Genomic DNA, 27,389 nt, shown 5'->3' on the forward strand with positions numbered 1-27,389 from the left:
TTTATTCACAGAGGGAAAGAAAGCAGCGAGCTGCAGATCAGTTAGCTTCACATCTGCTAAGGAGAAAACATTAGAAGCTATTCTTCCTTATAGCAAGGCACTTGGAAATCCAAAATGATCAGGCAAAGTCTGTGAAAGGAAAATCATATTTGATCAACTTATTGGAGTTCTCTGAATAAGCAACCCATATGGTAGATGAAGAGAAATCAATGGATGTAGATATAAATGGGTCTTTTTCTGATTGGCATTACGTGATTTGCTAAAGCTTCAGGGATTTGCCAGAGCCCTCAATTGCTGAAGAAACAAGTATAGAAAGGATGCCAAGACACAAGGAAGTTCCAATGCGGCAAAGTGAATGAAGGTGACCGGAGTGATAGGGAGCCTTGGAAGTGCACAGGAAGCTGCACATGTTGGCATCTGAAGCCAAACACACTGCTGGAGGAACTCAACAGGTCAAGCAGCATCAGCAGAAGTGAAAAAGAACAGAAGTAAAACAGATCAGAAAATGTTAAGGGCTCTGGCCCAAAACATCGACTATTCTTTCTCTCCCATTGATGTTGTTTGACCATCTGAGTTCCTCCAGCAGTTTGGCTGATGAGGATCCTTTGTGATGTTGGCTTCCTTCTCAAGGCAGCGCCTCACAGAAGATGTCTTCAGTAGACAGGAGGAGAGTAGCCGAGGATGGGCTTGCATGGTTTGCCACTTTGGGAAGTCTTTTGCATTCCTGGGCATTTGAATTACCAAACCAATCTATGAAGCAACCAATCAGTAAACTTTCCACAGTACATCTGCAGGAGTTGAATATAGAGTTCAACAATATGCTTAAATCTCCTCAGTCACAGGAGCAGAAGGTACACATCTGAAACCAATAAGATCAAGAACAGGTTTTTTTTTTCCCCCCCAACATCTATCAAGCTCTTGAACCTCTCCATGCTAACCTAACCTTGAGCTACTCTGGAACCAGTAAAGATCTATCTGCAGTATTGTATAATCACTTATTTCTGCAATAACTAAAACTGTCTTTTTACATTATCACCTTTTCTGTCTAATGGCATATTGTAGTAATATAAATTCTTGGTGAATCTGTATGGCTGTAGCAAGTAATAAATGTACATTTTTAAATTTATACATACAGCATAGTTACAGGGCCTTTCAGTCCTTGAGACCATGTCGCCCAATTTCACCCAAATGACCTACAACCCGGTACGTTTTGAAGGGTAAGAGGAAAGTAGAGCACCCAGAACAACCCAAGCCAACAAGGAGAGAATGTACAAATTTCTTATACAGACAGCATTGGATTCGAACCCAAGTCGCTGGCATTGTAACAGTGTTGCACAAACCACTACGCTAACTGTGTCACTGCAATAATTTCATTGCATCTGCACATTGTAGTTTGCATATGACAATAAACTCTCACTCAATCAAAATGCAATGCCTGAAACACAAATGAAGTAGATGCTATGGTGGTTCTTATAAAAGGAATTGAATATAAATACAGGCATATCCTGTATAACACAGTTAAAACCTTCCAAGTAAGTTCAGTGTTATGTTAAACACACTGTTCAAAACATTATTACAATGCACTTTAATGTAATATGTTCCAATGCTACAAAAGGGATATATAAAACTGATCTTTATTGGCAATAAGTGAACATGATGTATCTAATGTAATTTGTACTTCTTTAGTCTTTTTATCATCATTCATAATTTTATAACATCGAATGACATTTAGCAATTCTTGCCGAACTCTAATGCTTCTCTCAATGTTTGGTTCTATATCCTTAAGATAATCACAAGCATCGCTGATTTTTCAAATAAACGTTGATAATTTCTCTAAGGTGAATTCTTTTGTTGGCACGATTCACCAATATTTTTGACTGCATTCTTGATGTTATAACCTTTCCAAAGATAATACTTGAATGTGGCAATGACATCCTGATCCATGGATTGCAGCAATGAGGCTGTGCTAGGGGGCAAAAATTGTTTCGACATTTTCATTCAACTCAGAAAAAGCAGTTGAATGAGCTGGTGCACTGTCAAACAACAATCAAATTTTTATCTCTACAGTTACGTTTGGTTGCAGGGCAAAAATAGGTTGCGAACCATTCTTCAAGCAATTGTCTTGTCACCCAGGCTTTCCCATTTGATCTCCATATTACAGGGAGTGCACCTTTTGCATAGCCTTTAAGATCCCTTGGATTCTTGCAATGGTACACAAGCAGAGGCTTTAATTTGAAGTCCCCAGATGCATTTCCACCAAGTATAACTGCCAATTGGTCTTTGAAAACTTTATAGCGGAGTTGAGATTTTTCTTTATTGGCTAAAAAAGTGCATGAGGGCATTTTTTTCCAAAACAATCCGGTTTAATCATAAATGAAAATTTCCTCATCTTTGTAGCCTCCTTGGTCAATCACTTTTTTAGTTCAGTAAGACAGCTCGCATCACGATCAGCACTCGCAGATTCGCTAGTAATTCACACGTTACGGAGCCCCACACATTTTTCGAAGTTGTAAAACCAGCCACGACTTCCTGAAAAAGTTTCCCCTTCATTTCTGTTTTTTTTTAATGTCCAATAGAGGTTGTTGTTTCAGATCAGTGGTTCTCAACCTTTTTTTTCCACTCACACATCTCTGAGTAATCCCTATGCCATCAGTGCTCTGTGATTAGTAAGGGATCGCTTAAGATGGTATGTGGGTGGAAAGGGAAGGTTGAGAATAACTGCTCTAGACCCAATTGTTACTGAAATATTTTGCTTGAGAAAAATTATCATTGCCCCATTTCCTTTGGAGTTATGAAACCATGCACCTAACAAGTCAATTAGGTATGATTAAAACAGTAGTTTTCAAACTTTTTCTTTCCACCCACATGACACCTGAAGCAATCCTTTACTAATCACAGAGCACCTATGGCATAGGGATTACTTAAAGTGGTATGTGGTGGAAAGAAAAAGCTTGAGAACCACTGCTTTAGATTGAATTGTCATTTGACTTGATGGAATTCTTTTCTGGTTGCAATCTTCAATACAGATCATTAAAAGTCATTCCATATTTTCCATTGCAGAACTTCTATGTCTAAAAATCACATTAGTCGTATAAGATGCTGTTGCCATTCCATGTTCTTGAATTTTATCTTTACTCTTGATTAGAGTTCGAACAAATAATTAATTCATGCCTTTGTCTTGCGCTATTTTGGCAAATTTTGCACCATCTTCATGTTGCTTAATAATTTCCAGTTTCTTTTCAAATGTTAACCATTTATGTTTATTAGGCATATCACCTTCACCTCTTTTCCTTTTTCCACTCATATTGTTTATACAACACAATTAGAATACACCTGTCTTACAGAGCAGCCATGGCCTTTCCATGCAGTCTTGAGTGATACTAAAACAAGGTAAGCAATAAAGAAGGTGAATGTTTGGAGCTGAGCATTAAATTATTGTGCCTCTGTTGGTAACGCAATACTAATAAAATTAGCAATTTTTGGTCATTACTATAACTATTAAAATTACAATATTACTATATTAAAATTATAAACTGCGTTATATCAAAACCCATGCTATAAAAAACTATGTTATACAGGGTATGGCTGTAGTTGTACAGAAGAAATTTGTAAAGAGAAGGAGCATAAAACTAATGGTATTGTTTAAAATCAAAGATTTTTAGGTCAAATTGACTCTCTGGCATCTGGATTTTACTAATTCGGACTTGGTACAAGGAAGTAATAATTTGAAAGAGAGCAAAACAATCTGCTGGAGGAACTCAATGGATCGAGCAACATCAGTGGGAGAAAAAGAATGGGATGCGCTGGCCTGCCACAACGGTGATTGAGCAGGTGCTCCGGGTGGCGAGCGTAACCGAAGGCCAGCAGCCCGTGCAGCGGCACTGGCCCAATCGAGCAAATCGGCAGGTGAACGGCAAGAGTAGCTTAAAGGCCAGCGACCCCAAAATGGCACTGGCCTTGCTGTGCAGCACGCAGGGAAGAAGGGCAGTGATATACAGGAAAGTACCCATGCACAGGAAACCTGCTTTTGTTATGCATGTTGTGACGTCAGCCAAGGGGGGTCACGGCAGTGTAATGGATAAATATTGAGAGGAATTTGGTAAGATTAGTGGGTTACATACATACATACACACATTTTAAAATATATCTTATTTGAAATACTGAAGAATTCATATTCAGGAACATTGCAAAAACTATGGAGAATGCTATGCATATTTCACAAGTAGGTGCTAATTGAAATGACATCATGAAATGAATAGACCATTGTTTGGAGGAGACAAACTGGCTGTTTAAAAGTACCTACAGTGTGCTCACAGAAAGGTCACTCCTGGGTTTTGTTTATCTAAGACAACAGCTTGACCAAGAGAGGAGAACTCCTGTTATTTGCTGAAGAAGGTGGGGGCTTTCTGGCAGGCTCAGTTGGAGAGAGAGAGAGAGAGAGAGAGAGAGAGAGAGAGAGAGAGAGAGAGAGAGAGAGAGAGAGAGAGAGAGAGAGAAGACAAGTTCAACAAGCTCTCCTAGCTAGTGTGCGTGACACTGAAAGCAGTGGACAGTGCAAGCCAGGAGAAGCTGGTTGGAAACAGAAAAGCCCCGGAGAGGCAGATGGCTGAAAGTGCTATCTGTCTGATGTTTCTCTTGGAATAAGTGGAACAGAAAGGAACTCTGTGGTGGCCTGAAAGAAAGAGGTTACCATCTGGAGAACCCTGATGGGGCAAGTTTCATCAGTGAGACATTGAGGTGACTAATGGTGGTACCTCAGTTGTGGAAATTCTGGAACAACAAATCTCTCTCTGGAAACCCTATAAGAACCTTCCTGAGTGGTAAACATTTACCTTTTGAGCACCAAAGCCTGGTGAACTTTATACATGTAAATTCTGTGCACAGTATAACAATTGCCTGCAACCAGAGAACTTGGAAAAAGGAGAAGTGAGATTGAACTGTGAACCAAAGAACTTTTCTTAAATTTACACACACATCATACACGTGTGCTTAGAATTAGAAGGGGGTTAATTTGGGTTAGTTAAGAATAGAGATAAGTTAAAGTTTGATTCTGTTTTCATGTTAAAAGTTAATTAAAAACAACTTTTGTTTAAATAAATACTTGTCTTGGCGAATGTCTATTGCTGCTGGGTTTTTGGGTCCTTTGGGGATTATAACAGCAGGAACAGTGCAAGTATAAAAATCGGGCCTGAAACCTTAACCTACGTGTGTGTGTCTTCTTTCCAGCAGCACGTGGCTACAATTGGTGATCCCAATGGCTTAGACGGCATCTAAACCCAGCGATGAGTGAACAGGCAACAGTCATGTGGTCACTCTCAAGCTTCCGACCTTCTGGACGAATCAACCACGCGTGTGGTTTGGCCAGGCTGAGGCACAGTTCCAGATCCAGCAGATCACAGCAGAATCCACCCTGTATCAGGACATAGCCACCCTGGACAAAGACACAGCAGGTCAGGTGGCCAACTTCATCCAAAACCCCCCATCGGAAGGCGCATAAACTGCCTTCAAAGACTTGCTGATCGAGACCTTTGGGTTCTCACGGCGTGAGAGAGGGGCATGACTGCTCCATCTGGACAGGCTAGGGGACAGGCCCCCATCAGCCCTCATGAACGAGATGTTGGCCCTCCTGGGCAAACATGAGCCCTGCATCATGTTTGAGCAGGCATTCCTGGAGCAACTGCCTGAGGATATCCAACTGCTCCTGGCTGAAGTGGATTTCGGTGCCCACCGAAAAGTTACAGCACGAGGATACGTTCAGTGGAAACAGAAGAGAGAGTGCTCGGCGTCCATGGGGCTCGTCACTAAACCCTGCAGCCAGACCCATGCAGAGGCGCCGAGAGAACAGCAGCTCCCCAGAGGAGGTGATCCAGATGACTAATGGTGTTTTTACCACCAGAGATGGGGTGCCAGAGCCCACCAGTGCAGGTCGGCATGTACATTTCAGGGAAACATCGGGGTCAGCCATTGCTAATGGCCACAAGGTAGCCACCTGTACATTTTGGACTGCCAATCTGGACGACGCTTCCTCGTGGACACAGGAACAGAGGTCAGTGTCCTGCCCCTGTTGGGACAGGATACCAGGAATAGGCAGTCAGGCCTCATGCTGAGGACTGCCAACAACATCACGATTTGGACCTTCGGGACCCACAAGGTCCAACTGTAGTTAGGAGGAAGCCTCTTCTCGTGGGTGTTCATGCTGGCTGGTATGGAACAATTGCTTCTCAAGCAGACTTCCTGTGCACCCAAGGGAAGGAGATTGGTCCACGCCAAGACTTTTTAAACCTTCCCTCTCAAAGATGGCAGGCTCTCAGGACTCCACCTGGACTCCGTACTGAGATTGGAAAATGAGTATGGCAGGGTCTTTGCTGAATTCCCGGCAATGATCACTCCCCCCTCAACAATTCACCACAGTGATTCTCCCATATCCTGACCCAGGGCCCACCACTCCACACAAGGGAAAGACACCTTCCTCCAGAGAAGCTCCAGCTGGCATAGGAGAAATTCAGGAAGCTGGAGAAGCTTGGCATTGTACGGAAGTCGGACATCCCATGGGCTTCTCCCTGCACATGGTACCATGCGGCAACTACCGCTATGTCAATGAAGCCACAAACTGGATCAGTACCCCAGGACTTCACGGCTAACCTGCACAAGGCAAGGATCTTCTTCAAGGTGGATCTCATGTGGGGATATCATCAGATCCCAGTACACCCTGATGATATCCTCAAGACCACCATCATCACCCTTTTCAGTCTCTTCAAATTCCTCTGAATGCCGTTTAAGCTAAAGAATGCTGCACAGACCTTCCAGCAACTTATGGATGCATGGAGCCGAGGCTTGGATGGCACCTTCGTGTACCTGGACTACATCCTGGTGGCAAGAAGGAACTAACAGGAACATATGGAGCACCTCTGCAATCTCTACACCCAACTGAGCGAGTTTGGCCTGACGATCAGTCCAGCCAAATGCCAGTTTGGATTGGAGGTCATCAACTTCCTGAGCCACAGGATAACCAGGGAAGAAGCCACACCATTACCCAGAAAAGCCATCCAGAAGTTCCCTAGACCCAACATGACCAAGGGACAACAGGAGTTCATGGGGATGATCAATACTATCGCAGGTTCATCCCCTCAGCTGCCTGGATCATGCAACCTTTGTTTGCCTGGATGGCAGGCAAGGCCAAGGATATCAGCTGGGATGAGGAGTCACCGGAAGCCTTCATGAAGGTCAAGGAAGCCCTGGCAGATGCCGCTCTCCTGGTACATCCCAGGTTAGATGCTCCAACAGCCCTGACGGTGGATGCATCAAGAACGACAATCAGCAGAGTTCTGGAGCAGCAGATCGAAGGAAGTTCGTGGCTGCTAGGTTTCTTCAGCGAACATCTGTGGCCTCCAGAACTGAAGTACAGCGCTTTCGACAGAGAGCTACTGGCGATGTACTTAGCCATCCGCCACTTCAGGTACTTCCACCAGTTGAGCTCCGTAGACGAGTTCGAAAGAAGAGGTGTTGAAGTCCTCCTTGGGTGCACTCATCTACAGAACTCAACTAGTGGTCCCGGGAGAATTCGTACCATCCCCAGGCAGACAGCAAGATGACTCTGCAGCATTCATCAGCAGGCTAAGGGGAAGAGTCGGCAACCTGGCCCCGATTCCACCTTCCAAGCATGGACATTCGAGGACCAACATACCCAAAGACCTGCAGGACTGTGAGTAGGTATTCATTTGAAGGGATTCACATCATCCACCACTTCAGAGGCCATACGAGGGTCCATTCCAGGTCATCTGCAACAACGGGCAACGTTCAAGCTGGAGGTCAGAGACAAGATGGAGGTCTTCACCACAGATAGGCTGAAGCTGGCACACCTGGACCCGACGCGTCTGGTCGAGACACCAGCACCACGCTGAAGAGGCAGGCTACTGAAGGCTGTAGACTTTGTCTCTGGGCACCAAAGACAATATCACCAGTTCTGGGGGAGGAGGGTCATGTGGCGGCCATCGCCGCCATGATTGAGTTGGTGCTCTGGGCAGCGAGTGCAACCAAAGCCCAGCACTAGCCCCAATAAGCAAATCGGCGGGTGAACGGCAAGGACAGCTTAAAGGCCAGCGACCCCAAAAATGGCGCTGGCCTTGCTGCACAGCCAACAGGGACAGCGCACGGGAAAGAAGGGGATTGTTATGCAGGAAAGTACCCGCGCGCAGGAAGCCCGCTTTTGTTATGCATGTTGTGACGTCAGCCAAGGGGGGGGCCACTGCAGAAACAGTACAAGTTTGAAAGTTGGGCCTGAGCCCTAATAAAACTGAGAGCTTAACCTGACTACACTGCATGTGTGTGTCTTCTTTCGAGTAGTGCACGGCTACAGGGTAATGTTTCTGGCTGAATCCCTTCATCAAGACTTTTGACATTCCACCATCTGCGTCCCCATTGAAAAGATGGAATAGGTTATTCTTGATCTTTGTATTGTACAATATTATATAGTCAAATAGCCAATAGGTAAACACTTCAGCAATCCTGTCTTGACCTTGAACTCATGAAATTCTGCCTTGGGGACCTTGAGATCAAACAGATAAGACACATTTAGGTTGAATGTCAGGAAGGGAAATGGTCAATTTGCAAAAGGAGGCAAGAATGGGAGCATAAAATTCATCCTTTAAAAACAGCTAAATAATGACAGAGGGGCATGAAATGATTTGGATGGCAAATAATCCAAAAAGAACATTGCATATCTCATTTAGCATGTTAGATAGCATCCTGCTGGAAATCATAAGACTTATATAATGCAAAAAAAAACAGTCTAATGCCATCATTTGGATAGTATAAGCTACAGAGAATTTACAACTATATCACTTTATAATGAAAAAAATATTATGAAAAAGCACATAATAGAAAAAGCTATGAATAACGCAGACAGCACTAAGTGGCAGAAATCAGAATATAATGGAGCAACACGGTCGTGAAACATCAGAGAAAATATTCCCAGAGTCCAAATGCTCAATAGCAGTCTGATTAGGGAAAGGCATTTCCTTAAAGGGTTCATGCTCACAAGATCACAAAATATAAGAGCAGAAAGTAAGCCAATCAGCCCATCAGGTCTGCTCTGCCATTTAATTATGAGCTGATCCTTATCATTCATCCCCACTCCCCAGCCTTTTGTCCGTAACCCTTAGCGCTTTTTTTATCTGGAAATCATGGCCTCTCGTCCTGGACTTCCCGACCATAGGAAACAACTTTGTCACATCGACTCTGTCCAAGCCTTTAAGCATTCAAAATGACTCATCCTTCTGCAATCCAACAAGTACAGTCCAAGAGCCAACAAACGTTCCTTTTACGCTAACCCTTTCATTCCTGGTGTCATTCAGGTAAATCTTCTCTGAACCTTCTCCAATGCTAGCACATCCTTTCTCAAACAAGGCACCCAAAACTGTACACAGTCCTCCAAGTGAAGCCTCACCAGTGCCCTACAGAGTCTCAACATTATAACCCTGTTCTTGTATGCAATTCCTCAAGAAACGAAAGCCAACACTGCATTCGCTTTCTTCTCCTGCTGACTCAACCTGGAGGTTAACCTAGGATATCCTGCACGAGGACTCCCAAATCCCTTTGCACCTCCGAATTTTTAATTTTCTCCCCAAATAAATCATAATCTGCCCATCTATTTCTTGTACCAAAGTGTATGACTATCCACTTCCCAACATTCTTTTTCATCTGTCATTTCCTTGCCCATTCTCCCACTCTATCCAAATCTCTCTGCAGCCTTTCTGTGTCCTCAGCACCACCAGCTCTACCACCTATTCTTCTGTCATTCACAAATTTAGTCACAAAGCTATCTACTCCATTATCCGAATCATTCATATACAACTTAAAAATAATTGGCCCAATTAGTGACCCCTGCAGAACACCACTAGTAACAGGCAACCAACCCAAATTGGGTCCCTTTATTCCACTCTCTGTTTTCTGCCTGTTAACCAATGCTCTACCCATTTTTTTAAGCCTGCAGTATGGCAACAGGCCACTTCGGCCCACAAGTCTGTGCCTCCCAGTTTACACCAATTAACCTATAACCCCAGCACATTTCAAACAATGGGAGGAAATTGGAGCTCCCGAGAAAATCCCACGCAAATATGGGGAGAACATACAAACTCCTTACTGTCAGCAAAGGCTTCAAACCCCGGTCTCGATCGCTGGCGCTGTGAAGGCATTGTGCTGAAGGCTACGTCAACTGTGCCACCCATACTAGTATCCTTCTTGTAATTCCATGAGCTCTCATTTTGATATGCAGCCTCATATGTGGCACCTCGTCAAAGGCCTTTTGAGAGTCCAAGTACACAACATCCACTGCTACTCCCCTGTCTGTCCTGTTTGTTGCCAAGTCAAAGAACTGTAGTAGGTTTGTCAGGCATGATTTCCCTGTAAGGAAACTATGCAGAGGGACCTATCTTGTGATGCTCCTCTAGGTACTCTGTAACCTCATCCTTGACAATTGATTCCAACATCTTCCCAACCACTGACGTCAGACTAATAGGTCTATAGTTTCCTTTCTGCTACCTCCTTCCCTTCTTAAACAGCAGAGTGACATTGGCGATTCTTCAGTCCTGGAAGATCATTACCAATGTCTTCACAATCTCTGTCGCAACCTGTCCGGGAGACCCATCTACCCTGAGACCGTTTAGCTTCCCAAGTTACTTCTCTCTTGTGATCTTAACAGCACTCATTTCACTACCCAGAGACCCTTGAGACTCCGATAAGCTACTAATGCTTTCTACCGTGAAGATTGATCCAAAATATTAATTCACTTCCTCTGCCATCTCCATCTCCCATTACAATCTCTCCAGCATCATTTTTTAAAAGTCCTATGTCTACTCTTGTCTCTCTTTTGTTCTTTAAATACTTAAAAAAGCTTTTAGAATCCTCTTTGATATTATTTGCTAACCTCCTTTCATAATTTCTCATTTCTTTCCCTTAGTTGCCTTCTCCAAGTTTTTATGTTTCACACTAATTTTTTCTTCCTTGTACTCCCTCTCTTTTGCTTTTGCTTTGGCTTTAACTTCCCTCACAAGCCATAACTGTCTCATTTTTCCATTCACAATTTTCTTTCCTTTTGGTTATGTGCCTGTCCTGCATTTTCCTCATTTCTCACAGAAACTTCAGCCATTGCTGAACTGCTGTCTTCCTTGAGTTTTTCCAATAATTCCTCTCTGTCATTTACTCCAACACATCGGACTCTTGCCTCTCCCTTTCCTATTTCACAGTGAACTCAATCATATTGTGATCACTGCCTCCTGAGGGCTCCTTACCCTAAGCTTTCTAATCACCTCAGCTTCATGACACAGCATCCAATCCAGAAGAGCCCATCCCCTGCTGGGCTCATCAGCAAACTGCTCCAAAAAACCTTCCCGTAGGTTTTCCACAAACTCTCCCTCCTGGGATCCCAAACTGACCTGACTTTCCCAATCTAATTTCATGTTAAAATTCTGCATGATTATTATAATGCTGTCCTTCTAACATACCTTTTCGATTTCCAGTTGTATTTTGTTGTCCACATCTGGCTGCTGTTTGGAGGCCTGTAAATAACTGCCATTAGGGTCCTTTTACCTTTACCATTCCTTATCTCAACCCATAAGGATTTTGCCTCTTCTAATCCTATGTCACGTTTCAAAGATTTGATATTGTTGTTTATAAGCAGAGCCATTCCACCCCCTCTGCCTACACTTCCAATAAATCATGTATCCTTCGACGTTAAGCTCCCATTGACACCCATGCATTAGCCACGACTCAATAATGGCCACAACATCGTACATTCCAATCTGTAACTGTACTGCTAGATCATCCATCTGGTTTCTAATGCTGTTTGCATTTAAGTATAGCTTTAGACCAGTTTTTGAATGTACTGAGTCTCTATCATTCCCCTGGTTGTAATTTTATTTAATCACCTGCTTGCCATCCTTGCTGCATACTATCCTTAGTTTATTTCTATTTTGTCTTTCATCATCTCTGATAGTCTGGTTCCCACTCTGCTGCAAAATTAGTTTAAATCTTCCTTAACAGCCATATTAAAATTGCCTGCCAGGATATTGGACCCCTTGTTGTACTTTATAATCTGGGGGAGAAAAGTGCCTTATGTTTACTCTTTGGGGTTATTACTAACTTTTAACAAAATAATGCCTGACAGCAAGAACTAATTCTACTTTAAAGATCACACCAATGATAAAGAAAGCCTTTGTCCTCTGGGATAAAACCCATCTCGCCTTCAGATTGAGTCATACTGAGGAGTGGAGGCAGCTTCTCCACAAAGGGCACAAGGTAAAATATAATGAGAGTTGCTCAGAGAACTTGATCATCTTGGTGGCCAATGGAGGAATAAAAAGAAAATGAAGAAATGGACACCTTGGTCCACAATTTACAATGGCAGGGAAGTGATCCCAGGTAGGTCTAATGATTCAACAACACAAATGTTCTAATTAGGATCAACAATAGAGAATTCAGTCCCACAACTCCAGCAATTGATAAAATTTTGGCTGATCTGATTTTAACCTTAACTCTGCTTTCCTGCCCACTTCACAGTGACCTTTCAATCCCTCACTTATAAAATCAAAAATAGGAGCAGGAATAGGCCATCCAGCCCATCGAGCCTGTCCGCCATTTAATGAGATCATAGTTGATCAGATGATTGGCTCATCTCCATCTACCTACCTTTTCCCCATATCCTTCAATTCCCCGACTATGTAAAAATCTATCCAACCTTTTTGGAAGGACAAACCCGAAGGCTGAGTGCAGGGTTAATTATTGGTTACTTAGGAGTGTGGATGAACAGAGGGCCCTTGGGATCCAAATTCATACATCTCTCAAGGTCATTGCGCAGATTGATAGGATAGCTAACAAGGCCTTTGGGATGTTGGGCTTCATTAATGGGGGATTGAGTTCAAGAATCGAGAGGTCATGTTTTAACTCTATAAATCTCTGATGAGACCACATGCTACATCTGTTCAACCAGAAAAAAGATCCGTGTCTGCCCTTCTTCCTTTCCCACCCTGTGCTGCCTCCTACTTCACAAGCTTTTAACTTCTGCGATTACCTTCTACCAAAGCAGACAGACATTCCCTTGGCAGTGCAGAGCACTTCAGTTCCTTTTTGTCTCTAATTGGAATTCAAGAATCTCATTTCCATCCAGCTGGACTGACAGCCAAGCCCGAGAAAAGTCTTTATTTTGGCCTCCTAAAATCTATTTACATAGCGTTTTTCAAAAATATCAATAGCAATAAAAAGATTAGCGATCACAATGGCTGAAGGGCAACATTCCCTCCATAGCTCAACGATTTGGAGAAAGTTACTAACTGGAACAGCTGCAAGAGAGTAAAATGAATGAATCACTCATTTCTTCCCCTCCTTAATTACCTGAAAGGTGAAATGCTCCCTAACTTAGTTCTAACTCCTCCCACTTGCTTAAACATGAATGCATCGCAAGAACAGCACCACAGTACAGCAGGAACAGGATGACCTGTGGAAAGCTATCTCACGGGCAGGGTGGAGATTCCAGATGAAAATGGAAACAAGGGACATCCAACAGCTGTGACAGAGCCTAAATGCCATAACCTGTTACAAAACCAAATCCGGTAAAGTAGCAGACAGCAAAGCTTCTCTCCCAGAGGAACTCAATGCCTTCTATGCCTGATTTGATGCCAGTAACAGTGATAAACCACCCCTTCGTACCCCCACGTCCCCTGATGATCCTATCCTGTCTGTATCTAAGGATGATGTGCGTGCTGCCTTCAGGAGAGTGAATGAGAGGACAGCATCCGGCTTGGATGGAGTACCTGGCCGAGTATTGAAGATTTGTGCTGACCAACTTATCAAGGTTTTCACAGATAACTTCAATATCTCACTCCAGCAGGATGTGGTACCCACCTATTTCAAACAGGCATTAATCAACCGGTGCCCAAGAAGAGTGTAGTAACCTGCCTTAATGACAATCAACCAGTAGCACTTACATCAACAGTGATGAAGTATATCAGCTCCTGTCTGAGTGGTGACATGGATCTATTCCAGTTCGCCTATCATAGTATCAGATCTATGGTGGATGCCATTGCACTGGCTCGACATAAAGCCCTGGAACACTTGGACAGCAAAAATGCATACATCAGGATGCTCTTTATCGACTACAGTTCAGCATTTAACACTATCATCCCCTCAAAATTGATCAGCAAACTCCAAGACCTAGGAGTTAACACCCCACTGTGTAATTGGATCATGGATTTCCTCATATCCAAACCGCAATCAATGAAGATTGGTAGAACCTCTCCTCCACAATCTCCATCAGTACTGAAGCACCACAGGGCTGTGTTCTTAGCCTCCTGCTCTACTCAATTTACACCTATGACTCTGTAGCTCAGTACAACAATAACACCTTCTCCAAATTTGCCGATGATACCACAGTAGTGGGTTGTATAAAGGAGGGGGATGAGTCAGCACACAGGATGGAGATTGAAAACGAGGCTGAATGGTGCACCAACAACAACCTTGCACTCAATGTCACCAGAACTAAGGAGCTAATTGCTGACTTCAGGAAAGGAAGGGCAGATGTACACAATCCAGTGATCATTGGGAATCAGAGGTAGAGAGGGTGAACAAATTTAAGTTCTTGGGGGTCACTCTGTCAGAGGATCTTTCCTGGACTAAACACACCAATGGCATAATGAAGAAAGCATGTCATTGTCTCTACTTCCTCAGGAGTTTGTGGAGGTTTGGTATGACACCAGAAACCATGGCAAATTTCTACAAATGTGTGGTGGAAAGTGTGCGGTCCAGCTGCATCATTTTCTGGTATAGGAACACCAATACACCTGAACATAAAGCTCTTCAAAAGGTAGTGGACACAGCCCAGGACATCACAGGTAAAACTCTCCCCACTATTGAGTACATCTAGAGGGAACGCTGGTGTTGGAGGGCAGCAGCAATCATCAAAGACCCTCACCACCCAGCACATGCACTGTTCTCGCTAATACCATCAGGAAAGGGATATAGGTGCCACAAAACTCACACCACCAGATTCAGGAACAGCTGCTACCCCTCTACCATCTACTCCTCAACAACAAACTCAATCAGAGACTCATCTGTGCACTTTATTGATTTTCTTTTTGTTCTCTATGTATTGCACAGTTTGTTTACATTTGTTATCTGTTTACAGTTCTTTATTTATTTACAGTTCTTTATTACTACCAGTTAGTGGTAATTCTGCCATGCTCTCAGGAAAAAGGATTGTATGTGATGAAATGTATGTACTCGGACAAAAAATCTGAATCTGGAAATCTGAATAGAAAAAGCAGGATTCAGTAAGCAGGCATCAAGTTATTGGAAGCAGGCTTACCTTGGATGAAAATGCAGTACACATTTTACAACCTGCTTAACATTTTCCCAATCATTGAGGAGACCATGGATTTCCTTCATTAGTGAAGTTTGAAGGTTCCTTTTGAGAAGTTTTGACTCTTTATTCTGACATCAAAATTATTTACATATCAAATGCAGTTTAAAAAGAGCCAGATAAGAGAATTGGTTTTAAAGAACAAACTGCTTGAAGAAATCAGTAAGATAAACAGTTACTGTGGAGGTAAAGGGATGGTCACATTTATGTCGAGACCCTGCATATGCTCAGAGCTAGAATAGGTTGGTGACTCAAATAACATCTCCAATTTATAAGATAAAATAAACATAAAGCACTATTGTCCTTGGAATTAATTTTTATGAATATGTCGTCAAAAAACTTAGCGTCGAAACCCTCTTCTCATCCACTGTTCAGTATTTTACCATGGCAATTCAGTAATATTTCTCCTGTTACGAGTCCAGAGGACTAGCAATAGAAATTCACCAAGATGAATGGTTACTTAAACAAAAGTTGCTTTTAATTTTATTTAAAGCTCAAACTTTAACTTATTACTATGAACTTAACCTAACTTATCCCCCTTCTAATTCTAAGTGCACGTGTATGTAATGTGTATATGTTCAGGAAAGTTTGTTTCACAGTCCAATCATTCACTTCTCACTTCTCCAAGTCACCGGTATCAGGCAATTCTTATACTGTGCACAGAATTTAACATTTATGAATCTTCACCAGGCTCTGGTGTTTAAAGTTCAATTGCTATCGCTCAGGAAGGTTCTTGTTGGTTTCAGAGAGATATTTGTTGTTCATTGGACACTCACAAACTGGTTTCCTCCAATCAGTCACTTCAGTGTCTTGCCAAAGAGACTTGCCCCATCATGGGTTTTCCAAATGATAACCTCTTCTCCCAAGTCATCATAGAGTTCCTCTTGTTTCCCCTATTTCAGGAGAAACTCTCTAGCCGGCCATTTTTTTTTGTAAGGACTACAAGGATTTTGAACAGGCTGAACTCAGAACTCACAACCTGTCTTCAAAATGGGGCTCGAGCTCTGTTCCAATTTGCACCTCCTTTTGAAGTTCTTTCCAAAGCAATTCCATTGTCTCTGCAAAATCACTCGGAGCTCAACATCTAGCTTCAGCAAATTTCTTACATTTTAAATGTCTTTTGTGAACTGTTAGCCTGTTTGTGAAATGACCAACACTAAACCCCCCCAACAATCTATCTCTTTTAAAGACATATTTATCTATAACCATAATAATATAACCTGTAACAATCCCATCTTTTGGCATTAAACTGAATGCTGCCATTGTCCGACGATTCTCCTTACTCCATTGTGCTGTGTACCAAAATTACCCATTTGTCCCATTGGCTGCTTTAAAAATGGTGTTTCCTCCAGCGCAAGGTCAAACATTTCCATGCAAAGAAATTGAGGAAGATAAAGTTTTTTATTCATCCAAGCAACATTCCATGATCCCAAAGCTGTTCCCCACCAGTCAATTAATTCTCAATTTACGTTTCCTCCGGAGATGTCTGTAAAGAATTTGTATGATCTCTCTGTGTCTGTGTGGATTTCCTCTGGATAATGTGGCTTCCTTCCACTCTTCAAAATGTATGGGGGTTGTAGGTTAATTGGGCAGCGAGGGCCAAAAGGGTCTGTTACTGTGCTGCATGTCAAAACTTAATTTTTTTTTAAAAACAGATTTAAAATATCTTTTGAAAACTCACTCTAAAGCCATATCTGTAACTAGGTAAACATAGAAGATAGGAGCAGGAGTAGGTCATTCAACCCTTCGTGCCTGCTCCGCCATTCAACGAGATCATGGCTGATCTTAAAGTTCAGTACCCCGTCCCCGCCTTCTCTCCGTAACCTTTAATACCCTTATACTGAAGAAATATATCTAATTCCCTCTTAAATATATTTAATGAACCTGCCTCTACTGCCCTCTGTGGCAATGAATTCCACAGATTCACCACCCTCTGGGTCAAGAAATTCCTCCTCATCTCGGTCCTAAATCGTTTGCCTATTAGCCTCAAACCATGGCCCCGGGTTCTGGATTTTCCCATCATTGGAAACATCCCATCTGCATCCATTCTGTCCAGTCCTGCCAGAATTTTATATGTCTCTATGAGATCCCCTCTCAATCTTCTAAACTCCAGCGAGTACAATCCCAATTTGTGCAATCTTTCCTCATAAGTCATTCCTGCCATTCCAGGTATCAGCCTGGTGAATCACCTCTGCACTCCCTCCATTGCAAGAACATCCTTCCTTAGATAAGGTGACCAAAACTGCACACAATACTCCAGGTGGGGTCTCACCAAGGCCCTGTACAGCTGCAGTAAGGTATCCTTGTTCCTATACTCAAACCCTCTTGATATGAAGGCCAACATACCATTTGCCTTTTTAACCACCTGCTGTACCTTCATGCTCGCCTTCAGAGACTGATGTACAAGTACCCCTAGGTCTCTCTGCACTTCCCCATCTCTTAATCTATTGCCATTCAAATAGTAATCTGCCCTCCGGTTTGTATTACCAAAGTGGATAACCTCACATTTTTCCACATTGTAGTGCATTTGCCATGTATCTGCCCAGTCCCTCAATTTATCCAAATCACACTGGAGCTTCCTGACCCCCTCATCCGTGCACACAACCCCTCCTAGCTTAGTGTCATCTGCAAATTTGGAGATATTACATCCAATCCCCTCATCCAGATCATTAATGTAAATTGTGAACAGCTGGGGTCCCAGTACAGATCCCTGTGGTACCCCACTGGTCACCGCCTGCCACTCAGAAAACGAGCCATTTATCTCAACTCTCTGTCTTCTACCTGCCAGCCAGTTCTCAATCCACATCAATACTTTTCCCCCAATCCCATGAGCCTTGATTTTGGAAGCCAGTCGTTTATGCGGGACCTTATCGAAGGCCTTTTGGAAGTCCAGGTACACCACATCCACTGGCTCACCCCCATCTATTTTACCTGTCACCATCTCAAAGAATTCCAATAGATTTGTCAAGCACGATTTACCTTTTGTAAATCCATGTTGACTCCGTCCGATCCCTTCTCTGCTAGTCATATGCTCCGCTATTACATCCTTAATAATGGATTCCATCATTTTGCCCACTACTGATGTAAGGCTCACCGGCCGATAATTCCCCGCTTTTTCTCTACCCCCCTTTTTAAATAGTGGGGTAACATTAGCTACCCTCCAATCCATGATGGGTACTGATCCTGAGTCTATCGAGTTCTGGAAAATAATTCTTAAAGCATCTGCTATCTGAATGGCCACTTCCTTAAGTACCCTAGGATGTAGATTATCAGGCCCTTGGGATTTATCTGCCTTCAATCCCATCAATTTCCCCAAGACCATGTCCTTAGAGATACTGATTTCTTTCAGTTCCTCCCTTGCATTAGTCTCTATGTTTCCCAACATCCTTGGGAGGTTATTTGTATCCTCTCTTGTAAAAACAGAAGTAAAGTAAGAATTTAATTGGTCTGCCATTTCCTTATTCCCCATTATATATTCCCCTGATTCCGACTGCAAAGGACCTACTCTGGATTTCACCAATCTTTTCCTCTTGACATATTTATAAAAGCTTTTGCAGTCGGTTTTTATATTTGCCGCAAGCTTACTTTCGTAATTTATTTTTGCTCACTTGATTAATCACTTTGTCCTCCTTTGCTGCATCTTGAACTGCTCCCAGTCTTCGGTTGCGGTACTTTTTTTGGCCAATTGATATGCTCTCTCTTTGGACCCAATGCTGTCTCTAATTTCCCTTGTTATCCACGGTTGAGTCACTCCTACCCAAAGGGCCTCGCACAACAAGACTGCTGATTAGTCCCTTATCATTGCATAATACCCAATCTAAAATGGCCTGCTCCCGAGTTGGTTCCTCAACATATTGGTCTAGGTAACTGTCCCGTAAACATTCAAGAAATTCCTCCTCCTCTGTATTTTTACCAATTTGATTAGTCCAATCTATATGCAAATTAAAATTTCCCATGATGACAGCTGTTCCCTTATTGCACGCTTTTCTAATTTCTCTTTTAATGCCTTCCCTCACCTCTACACTACTATTTGGAGGCCTATATACCACCCCCACTAACGTTTTCCGCCCCTTGCTATTCCTCAGTTCCACCCATATAGATTCCGCATCTTCTGAGTTAATATCCTTCCTGTCAATCGTGTCGGTCCCTTCTCTCACCATCAATACTACCCCACCCCCTTTTCTTTCTTGCTGATCCCTCCTAAATATCGTATACCCCGGGATGTTAAGTTCCCAGGCTTGCCCACCCTGCAGCCATGTTTCTGTAATCCCAATCAAATCATATTTGTTTATCTCAATTTCCACAGCTAATTCATCTACCTTGTTCCGAATGCTTCTTGCATTAAGATATAAAGCCTTCAGATTTGCTTTTTTCACCCTCCTTGCTCTTTCTGATTTTTTTTACTTTCGCTGCCTAACCTAACTTTTCTTGTTTTATCTTTTCTGTCCTTTGCCCTATCATACAGGTTCCCACCCCCCCTGCCAAATTAGTTTAAACCGCACCCGACAGCTGTACCAAACCTAGCTGCCAATATATTGACCCCTTTTGGGTTTAGGTGTAACCCATCCTTCTTGTAGAGGTCATGCCTTTCCCAAAAGAGATCCCAATGATCCAAGAAGCCAAAACCCTGTCCTTTACACCAGCCCCTCAGCCACACATTCATTTTTCTTAACCTTCCATTTTTGTCCTCAGTTGCACTTGGCACAGGTAGCAAACCAGAGATCACCACCCTGGCTGTCCTATTTCTTAGTTTCTGTCCTAGCACTCTGTAATCCTTTTGCAGGTGAAGTTAAAGTGCATGGATCAAAATAATGAATAGCTTGGTCCTTCATAGTAAATCCATATCAAGTCAATTTACACATTCAAAAAAATCTTTTAATGAACCACTGAACATGCATGAGTAATTCTTCCTATTTAGTTCTCATCGATTTACAGGAACAGCTGAAGCAATTTAAGAAGAATAGCAGGCAAAGAGGAGAGAGGCAATAGGGTGCAAACAGAGAGAGAGAGAGAGAATCAGCAGCTAGAGAGGGGAGTCGTCATGTGGAGAGAGGAGGTGGTGTGGAGGAGAGTGAGGAGAGGGTGCGGAGGAGAGAGAGAGAGGAGGCAGTGATGAAGGGGGAGAGAGAAAGAAAAGGGGTGCGGTGGAGAGAGAGAGGAGGGGGTGTGGAAGAGAAAGAGAGAGGAGGGGGTACAGAGGAGAGAAAGAGAGAGAAGGTGAAGAGGTGAGTGAGAGGGGTGCAGAAGAGAGAGAGAGAAGGGGGTGTGGAGGAGAGCGAGGAAAAGGAGGGGGTGTGGAGGAGAGAGAGAGGGTGTGCGGAGGAGAGAGGAAGGAATGTGGAAGAGAGAGCAAGACGAGGGAGTGGGGAGGAGAGAGCACAGTGGGAGGGAGGAGGAAAGAGCATGGCGGGAGGGGGATGAGAGAGTGCTGTGGGAGAGGCAAGGAGAGAGAGTGGTGGGAGGGGGAGGAGGGAGAGCAGTGGGAGGGGAGGAGAAGCACAACAGGAGGGGTGAGGAGAGAGAGCGGTGGGAGGGGAAGGAGAGACCATGGAAGGAGGGGGAAGAGAGAGCACGGCGGGAGGGAGGAGAGAGAGCGTGGCAGGAGGGGGAGGAGAAAGCGCAGTGGGAGAGTTGAGGAGAGAGAGCGGCAGGAAGGGGTGGGAGGAGAGAGCACGACGGTAGGGGGAGGAGAGCGCAGCGGGAGGGGAGGAGAGTGCAGCGGGAGGGGAGGAGAGCGCAGTGGGAGGGGAGGAGAGAGAGCAATATGGGGGGAGGGAGCAGAGAGCACTGCGGGAGGGGGTAGTGGGAGGAGAGCGAGGTGGGAGGGTGAGAGAGAGAGAGAGAGAGAGAGAGAGAGCGGTGGGAGGGGGAAGGAGAGAGAGCAGCGGGAGGGGGGTGGAGGAGAGGAGAGAGGCATCAGTGAATGTTTGCCATTAAAACCTCAATTTTGTGAATCAGGCACTTCAGTATGCTGGGAAATTATTCTGCTGACTCTGAACAATATTCTCTTTCATTAGAAAGAGAAATGATTCAATGTGGCATCCTGTCATTGGCCTGGACTTGGAGTGTCCCGCTGGCTTGGTTGACAGGTTGCATTGGCCTGGACTTCGAGTGTCCCGCTGGCTTGGTTGACTGGCTGTCATTGGCCTGGACTTGGAGTGTCCCGCTGGCTTGGTTGACAGGTTGCATTGGCCTGGACTTGGAGTGTCCTGCTGGCTTGGTTGACAGGTTGCATTGGCCTGGACTTGGAGTGTCCCGCTGGCTTGGTTGACAGGTTGCATTGGCCTGGACTTGGAGTGTCCCGCTGGCTTGGTTGACAGGTTGCATTGGCCTGGACTTGGAGTGTCCCGCTGGCTTGGTTGACTGGCTGTCATTGGCCTGGACTTGGAGTGTCCCGCTGGCTTGGTTGACAGGTTGCATTGGCCTGGACTTGCAGTGTCCTGCTGGCTTGGTTGACTGGCTGTCATTGGCCTGGACTTGGAGTGTCCCGCTGGCTTGGTTGACAGGTTGCATTGGCCTGGACTTGGAGTGTCCTGCTGGCTTGGTTGACTGGCTGTCATTGGCCTGGACTTGGAGTGTCCCGCTGGCTTGGTTGACTGGCTGTCATTGGCCTGGACTTGGAGTGTCCCGCTGGCTTGGTTGACAGGTTGCATTGGCCTGGACTTGGAATGTCCTGCTGGCTTGGTTGACTGGCTGTCATTGGCCTGGACTTGGAGTGTCCCGCTGGCTTGGTTGACAGGTTGCATTGGCCTGGACTTGGAGTGTCCTGCTGGCTTGGTTGACTGGCTGTCATTGGCCTGGACTTGGAGTGTCCCGCTGGCTTGGTTGACAGGTTGCATGGGCCTGGACTTGGAGTGTCCTGCTGGCTTGGTTGACTGGCTGTCATTGGCCTGGACTTGGAGTGTCCTGCTGGCTTGGTTGACTGGCTGTCATTGGCCTGGACTTGGAGTGTCCCGCTGGCTTGGTTGACAGGTTGCATTGGCCTGGACTTGGAGTGTCCTGCTGGCTTGGTTGACTGGCTGTCATTGGCCTGGACTTGGAGTGTCCTGCTGGCTTGGTTGACTGGCTGTCATTGGCCTGGACTTCGAGTGTCCCGCTGGCTTGGTTGACAGGCTGTCATTGGCCTGGACTTCGAGTGTCCCGCTGGCTTGGTTGACAGGTTGCATTGGCCTGGACTTGGAGTGTCCTGCTGGCTTGGTTGACTGGCTGTCATTGGCCTGGACTTCGAGTGTCCCGCTGGCTTGGTTGACAGGCTGTCATTGCTAAAACGGATACTTTCTTCTCTGCTGTGCAACACATATCCGGTGCACAGGGGATAGACTGGAATATGTGCTCAAAAGCTCCTTGAAGAATTGCACCATTCCCCCTGGGTACCACTGGCCCACAATTCTTACCCACATCCTGGAATCTCAGACATGATTATTCTGCTTGCCATTGGACTGTGCTACACCACCCAGAAAGAACTACAGCTCAGTAGAACTATTACAAAATCCTCCATGGCAAAAATTTAATATATGGGTGAGATGCACAGTAATTTATCCAAAGTCTCAGATGGACATCAGCCACCACCTTGTCTTCCTGACAAATTGCAAAGCTGATTACCCCTTTCAACACAGAAGGTGTACTGAACAGAGAGCTCTGAAAACCTGGTTCCCAAATGGGTTATTTTAATGCACAAAAGTGCTGGAGAAACTCAACCGGTCACACAATGTCCATAGGAAACAGAGAGGTTACGGTTACCAAAATTTTAGGCCTGAGTTTTTCATCAACGTTTGAGCAAAAAACAGGTAGGCACCTGAATAAAAAAGTGTGGGTGGGGAGGAGGGAAGGGGCCATGGAGAAGTGCAGACCAACAGGAAAGAAGTTATAGGTGGATATGGTACCCAGATGGCATGAACAACGACTTCTCCAGTTTCCATTACCTTTCTCGTCTCTCTCTTTCCCTATCCCTCTGTCTCCTTTCCTCCAGTTTCCCACTCCTTTTGCTCTCCAGAGATCTATCTCCTCCCCCTATTACTTCTCAGCTTTTTTCTTTTCTGGCCTCCCTCCCATATCTGCAAAGGAATACCTCATCGTGGGAGCAGATGCAACAGAGATGGAGGAATTGAGAGAGGAATAGAATCCTTAAAGGGGACAGAGTGTGAGGAGGTGTAGTTGACGTAACAGTGGGAGTTGGTGGGTTTGTAGAAAATATCTGTGGAGAGTTTGTCTACTGAGTTGGAGACAGAGAGATCGAGAAAGGGGAGAGTGTTGCTAGATGGACCAAGTGAATATGAGGTTGGGATAAAGCTCAGCTCATCATGGGTGTACTTTGAAGAGATGCCATTGATGTGTGAAGGAGACACAAACTGGAGTCAGATTTAATTATCAAATTGTTTTCTCACGCAAGCTCCAAATTTCTGATAAAAGGATTATTGAAGCTGCTTCTTACCTATGGCACTCAGTGCATGTCGGAGTTCGAGGGTGAAGGCAGTGATGGGAACATCCTCAGATACTGGTAGGATGGCCACTGTTGCGAGATTACTAGCAGAATTCCCCACCAATTCCCATTTGTTGCTCACCGTGTGGATTCCAAAGCCACGACCTGACAAAGAGAAAACACTGAGGCTAGGGAAAGAGCTTTGCACATTCAGCTATTTGAATCACCTAGAGTGCAAGGGTTCCTGCCACAGGAGCTGTATATGCTAATCATAATTGTTGAACCTTCCTCCCCCAAGACTTACTGCAGTAGAACTCAGACATTCAGGCTATTACAGATTATTCTAATTTATCTCTATTTAAGTGAATTAAAAGATTTTAGAATTATTATGTTTCATAAGCAGAAAGTTAAAATGGAGCACAGGAATGGCTGAATGAGTAGAAAAGGATTAATTTTAGATCGACAAAAATATTGGATGAGGAAAACAAAACAAAGAGCAGGTTTTGTTTGGGGGGGGAAGAGGGATCAAACATGGAGAGTGGTAGAGGGGGAGAAGGAGAGATTGAGTTTGGAAGAGAGAAGGCAAAGTCAAAAGCTAAGGTGGGGTCAGAAGAATGGTTGGGAGAATATGGGATTTTGAAGCTAAGTTTCTGAATCTTTTTCAATACTTGTGAACATTAGAAACATCGACAGTCAAAGTCTGATAGTTTTGATGGGCCATGTCCTGGATGGGGAGGATATCTGGAGAAGAAAGGCCCCAAAGGCCCCATTCATATTAGGAAAGCATGTACTCCACAGGGTTACTGTAGAGTAGAAGCATGGGCAGATTTCCACGACCAGGTATAGTTGGACAGCAGTAAGCAAGATGAATGGGCATGTCCTGTCCACCACTAATGCAAATACAATTACTCAAACGAATCACATTTCAAATAAGATTAGAGCTTTCACAAGTTCACAATATGGAGGTTAAGCCCCAAAAGGGATGCTGAGGAAACATGGTAGAAATGCTGAGGAACAGAGGGACTTTGGAGCACAGTCCACAGATCCTTGAAGGTGGCCATGAAGGTAGATAATGTGATGAGGACATGGGATACTGACCTTCCGGCCACTGAATAAGAAATGGGGACCCTATGCCCAACTTTATAAAAGCTTGTTCAGACCTCAGGTGGAGTACTGCATGCAGTCAGGTCACCAAAGGATAGGAAGTATATGATAGTCAATTCAAGTCAAGTTTATTATCATCTGATTGCATAAGTACAACCTGACGAAACACCATTCTCCAATCCTTGCTTTGAAACATGTATACACACACAACCAGACATATAGACAAACAATACATATGTATGACAAGTATTCCTGCATCTTTCTTTGGCTTGGCTTCGCGGACGAAGATTTATGGAGGGGGTAAAAAGTCCACGTCAGCTGCAGGCTCGTTTGTGGCTGACCAGTCCGATGCGGGACAGGCAGACACGATTGCAGCGGTTGCAAGGGAAAATTGGTTGGTTGGGGTTGGGTGTTGGGTTTTTCCTCCTTTGCCTTTTGTCAGTGAGGTGGGCTCTGCGGTCTTCTTCAAAGGAGGCTGCTGCCCGCCAAACTGTGAGGCGCCAAGATGCACGGTTTGAGGCGTTATCAGCCCACTGGCGGTGGTCAATGTGGCAGGCACCAAGAGATTTCTTTAGGCAGTCCTTGTACCTTTTCTTTGGTGCACCTCTGTCACGGTGGCCAGTGGAGAGCTCGCCATATAATACGATCTTGGGAAGGCGATGGTCCTCCATTCTGGAGACGTGACCCATCCAGCGCAGCTGGATCTTCAGCAGCGTGGACTCGATGCTGTCGACCTCTGCCATCTCGAGTACCTCGACGTTAGGGGTGTGAGCGCTCCAATGGATGTTGAGGATGGAGCGGAGACAACGCTGGTGGAAGCGTTCTAGGAGCCGTAGGTGGTGCCGGTAGAGGACCCATGATTCGGAGCCGAACAGGAGTGTGGGTATGACAACGGCTCTGTATACGCTTATCTTTGTGAGGTTTTTCAGTTGGTTGTTTTTCCAGACTCTTTTGTGTAGTCTTCCAAAGGCGCTATTTGCCTTGGCGAGTCTGTTGTCTATCTCATTGTCGATCCTTGCATCTGATGAAATGGTGCAGCCGAGATAGGTAAACTGGTTGACCGTTTTGAGTTTTGTGTGCCCGATGGAGATGTGGGGGGGCTGGTAGTCATGGTGGGGAGCTGGCTGATGGAGGACCTCAGTTTTCTTCAGGCTGACTTCCAGGCCAAACATTTTGGCAGTTTCCGCAAAGCAGGACGTCAAGCGCTGAAGAGCTGGCTCTGAATGGGCAACTAAAGCGGCATCATCTGCAAAGAGTAGTTCACGGACAAGTTTCTCTTGTGTCTTGGTGTGAGCTTGCAGGCGCCTCAGATTGAAGAGACTGCCATCCGTGCGGTACCGGATGTAAACAGCGTCTTCATTGTTGGGGTCTTTCATGGCTTGGTTCAGCATCATGCTGAAGAAGATTGAAAAGAGGGTTGGTGCGAGAACACAGCCTTGCTTCACGCCATTGTTAATGGAGAAGGGTTCAGAGAGCTCATTGCTGTATCTGACCCGACCTTGTTGGTTTTCGTGCAGTTGGATAATCATGTTGAGGAACTTTGGGGGACATCCGATGCGCTCTAGTATTTGCCAAAGCCCTTTCCTGCTCACGGTGTCGAAGGCTTTGGTGAGGTCAACAAAGGTGATGTAGAGTCCTTTGTTTTGTTCTCTGCACTTTTCTTGGAGCTGTCTGAGGGCAAAGACCATGTCAGTGGTTCCTCTGTTAGCGCGAAAGCCGCACTGTGATTCTGGGAGAATATTCTCAGCGACACTAGGTATTATTCTATTTAGTAGAATCCTAGCGAAGATTTTGCCTGCAATGGAGAGCAACGTGATTCCCCTGTAGTTTGATAATTTAATTAGCATTGTTTCATGAATATGAGAATCTTGGATGGAGAGTGTGAGCAGTTCCTTTTGTCATTCAGCAGTCTCACTGCTGTGGGAAGAAGCTATTTCCTAGCCTGGTGGTGCTGGCTCTAATACTTCTGTATCATTTTCCTGACAGGAGTAGCTGAAAGATGCTGTGTCTAAGGTGGAAGGGGTCCTCATTGATTTTGCGAGCCCTCTTCAAACCACAATCCCAGTAGATCACATCAATGGTGGGGAGGGGGGGGGGGAAGAGGAGGGAGACTCCAACGATCCTCTCTGTCACTCTTTTGGACCTGTGGATAGATCTCCGATTCATTTCTCTGCAGCAACTGCACCACACTATGATGCAGCCGGCCACTATGTTCTTGATAGAGCTCCTAAAGAAGGTTGATATGATGGTGGTCAGTAGCCTTGCCTGCTTCAGTCTTCTCAGGAAGTGCAGTTTGCTGACAAGTGAAGAGATGTTGCCTGTCTACAAAAGGCCACTAGTTAACTGGACTCCAAGGAACTTGGTGCTCTCCACTCCCTCTCTACAACAGAGTTGTTGATAGTGCTGGAGAAGAGGATGCAGAGGAGATTCACTAGGATGATGCCTGGGATACAGCAG

At 44.7% G+C, this 27,389-nt stretch overlaps 1 protein-coding gene across 18 annotated transcripts in view; it reads right to left on the minus strand.

Annotated features, from left to right (window-relative positions):
* Window positions 1-27,389, minus strand: part of pnpla7b (patatin-like phospholipase domain containing 7b) — a 496,626-nt gene that overhangs the window by 204,936 nt on the left and 264,301 nt on the right. For 17 of the 18 annotated variants that reach the window (XR_011356222.1, XR_011356233.1, XR_011356243.1 and 14 more), the window contains one exon: window positions 23,841-23,993. The exons of the other annotated variant lie outside the window; for it this stretch is intronic. Coding sequence is in view for 9 of the 17 variants with exons in the window: in XM_069933113.1 (XP_069789214.1) it covers window positions 23,841-23,993 (153 nt within the window). In the remaining 8 variants the exon portion in view is untranslated. The remainder of the gene's footprint in view (window positions 1-23,840; window positions 23,994-27,389) is intronic. 18 annotated transcript variants of the gene reach the window in all.

Source organism: Narcine bancroftii, chromosome 1, assembly GCF_036971445.1.
Source record: "Narcine bancroftii isolate sNarBan1 chromosome 1, sNarBan1.hap1, whole genome shotgun sequence".
NCBI classification, from domain to species: Eukaryota; Metazoa; Chordata; class Chondrichthyes; order Torpediniformes; family Narcinidae; genus Narcine; species Narcine bancroftii.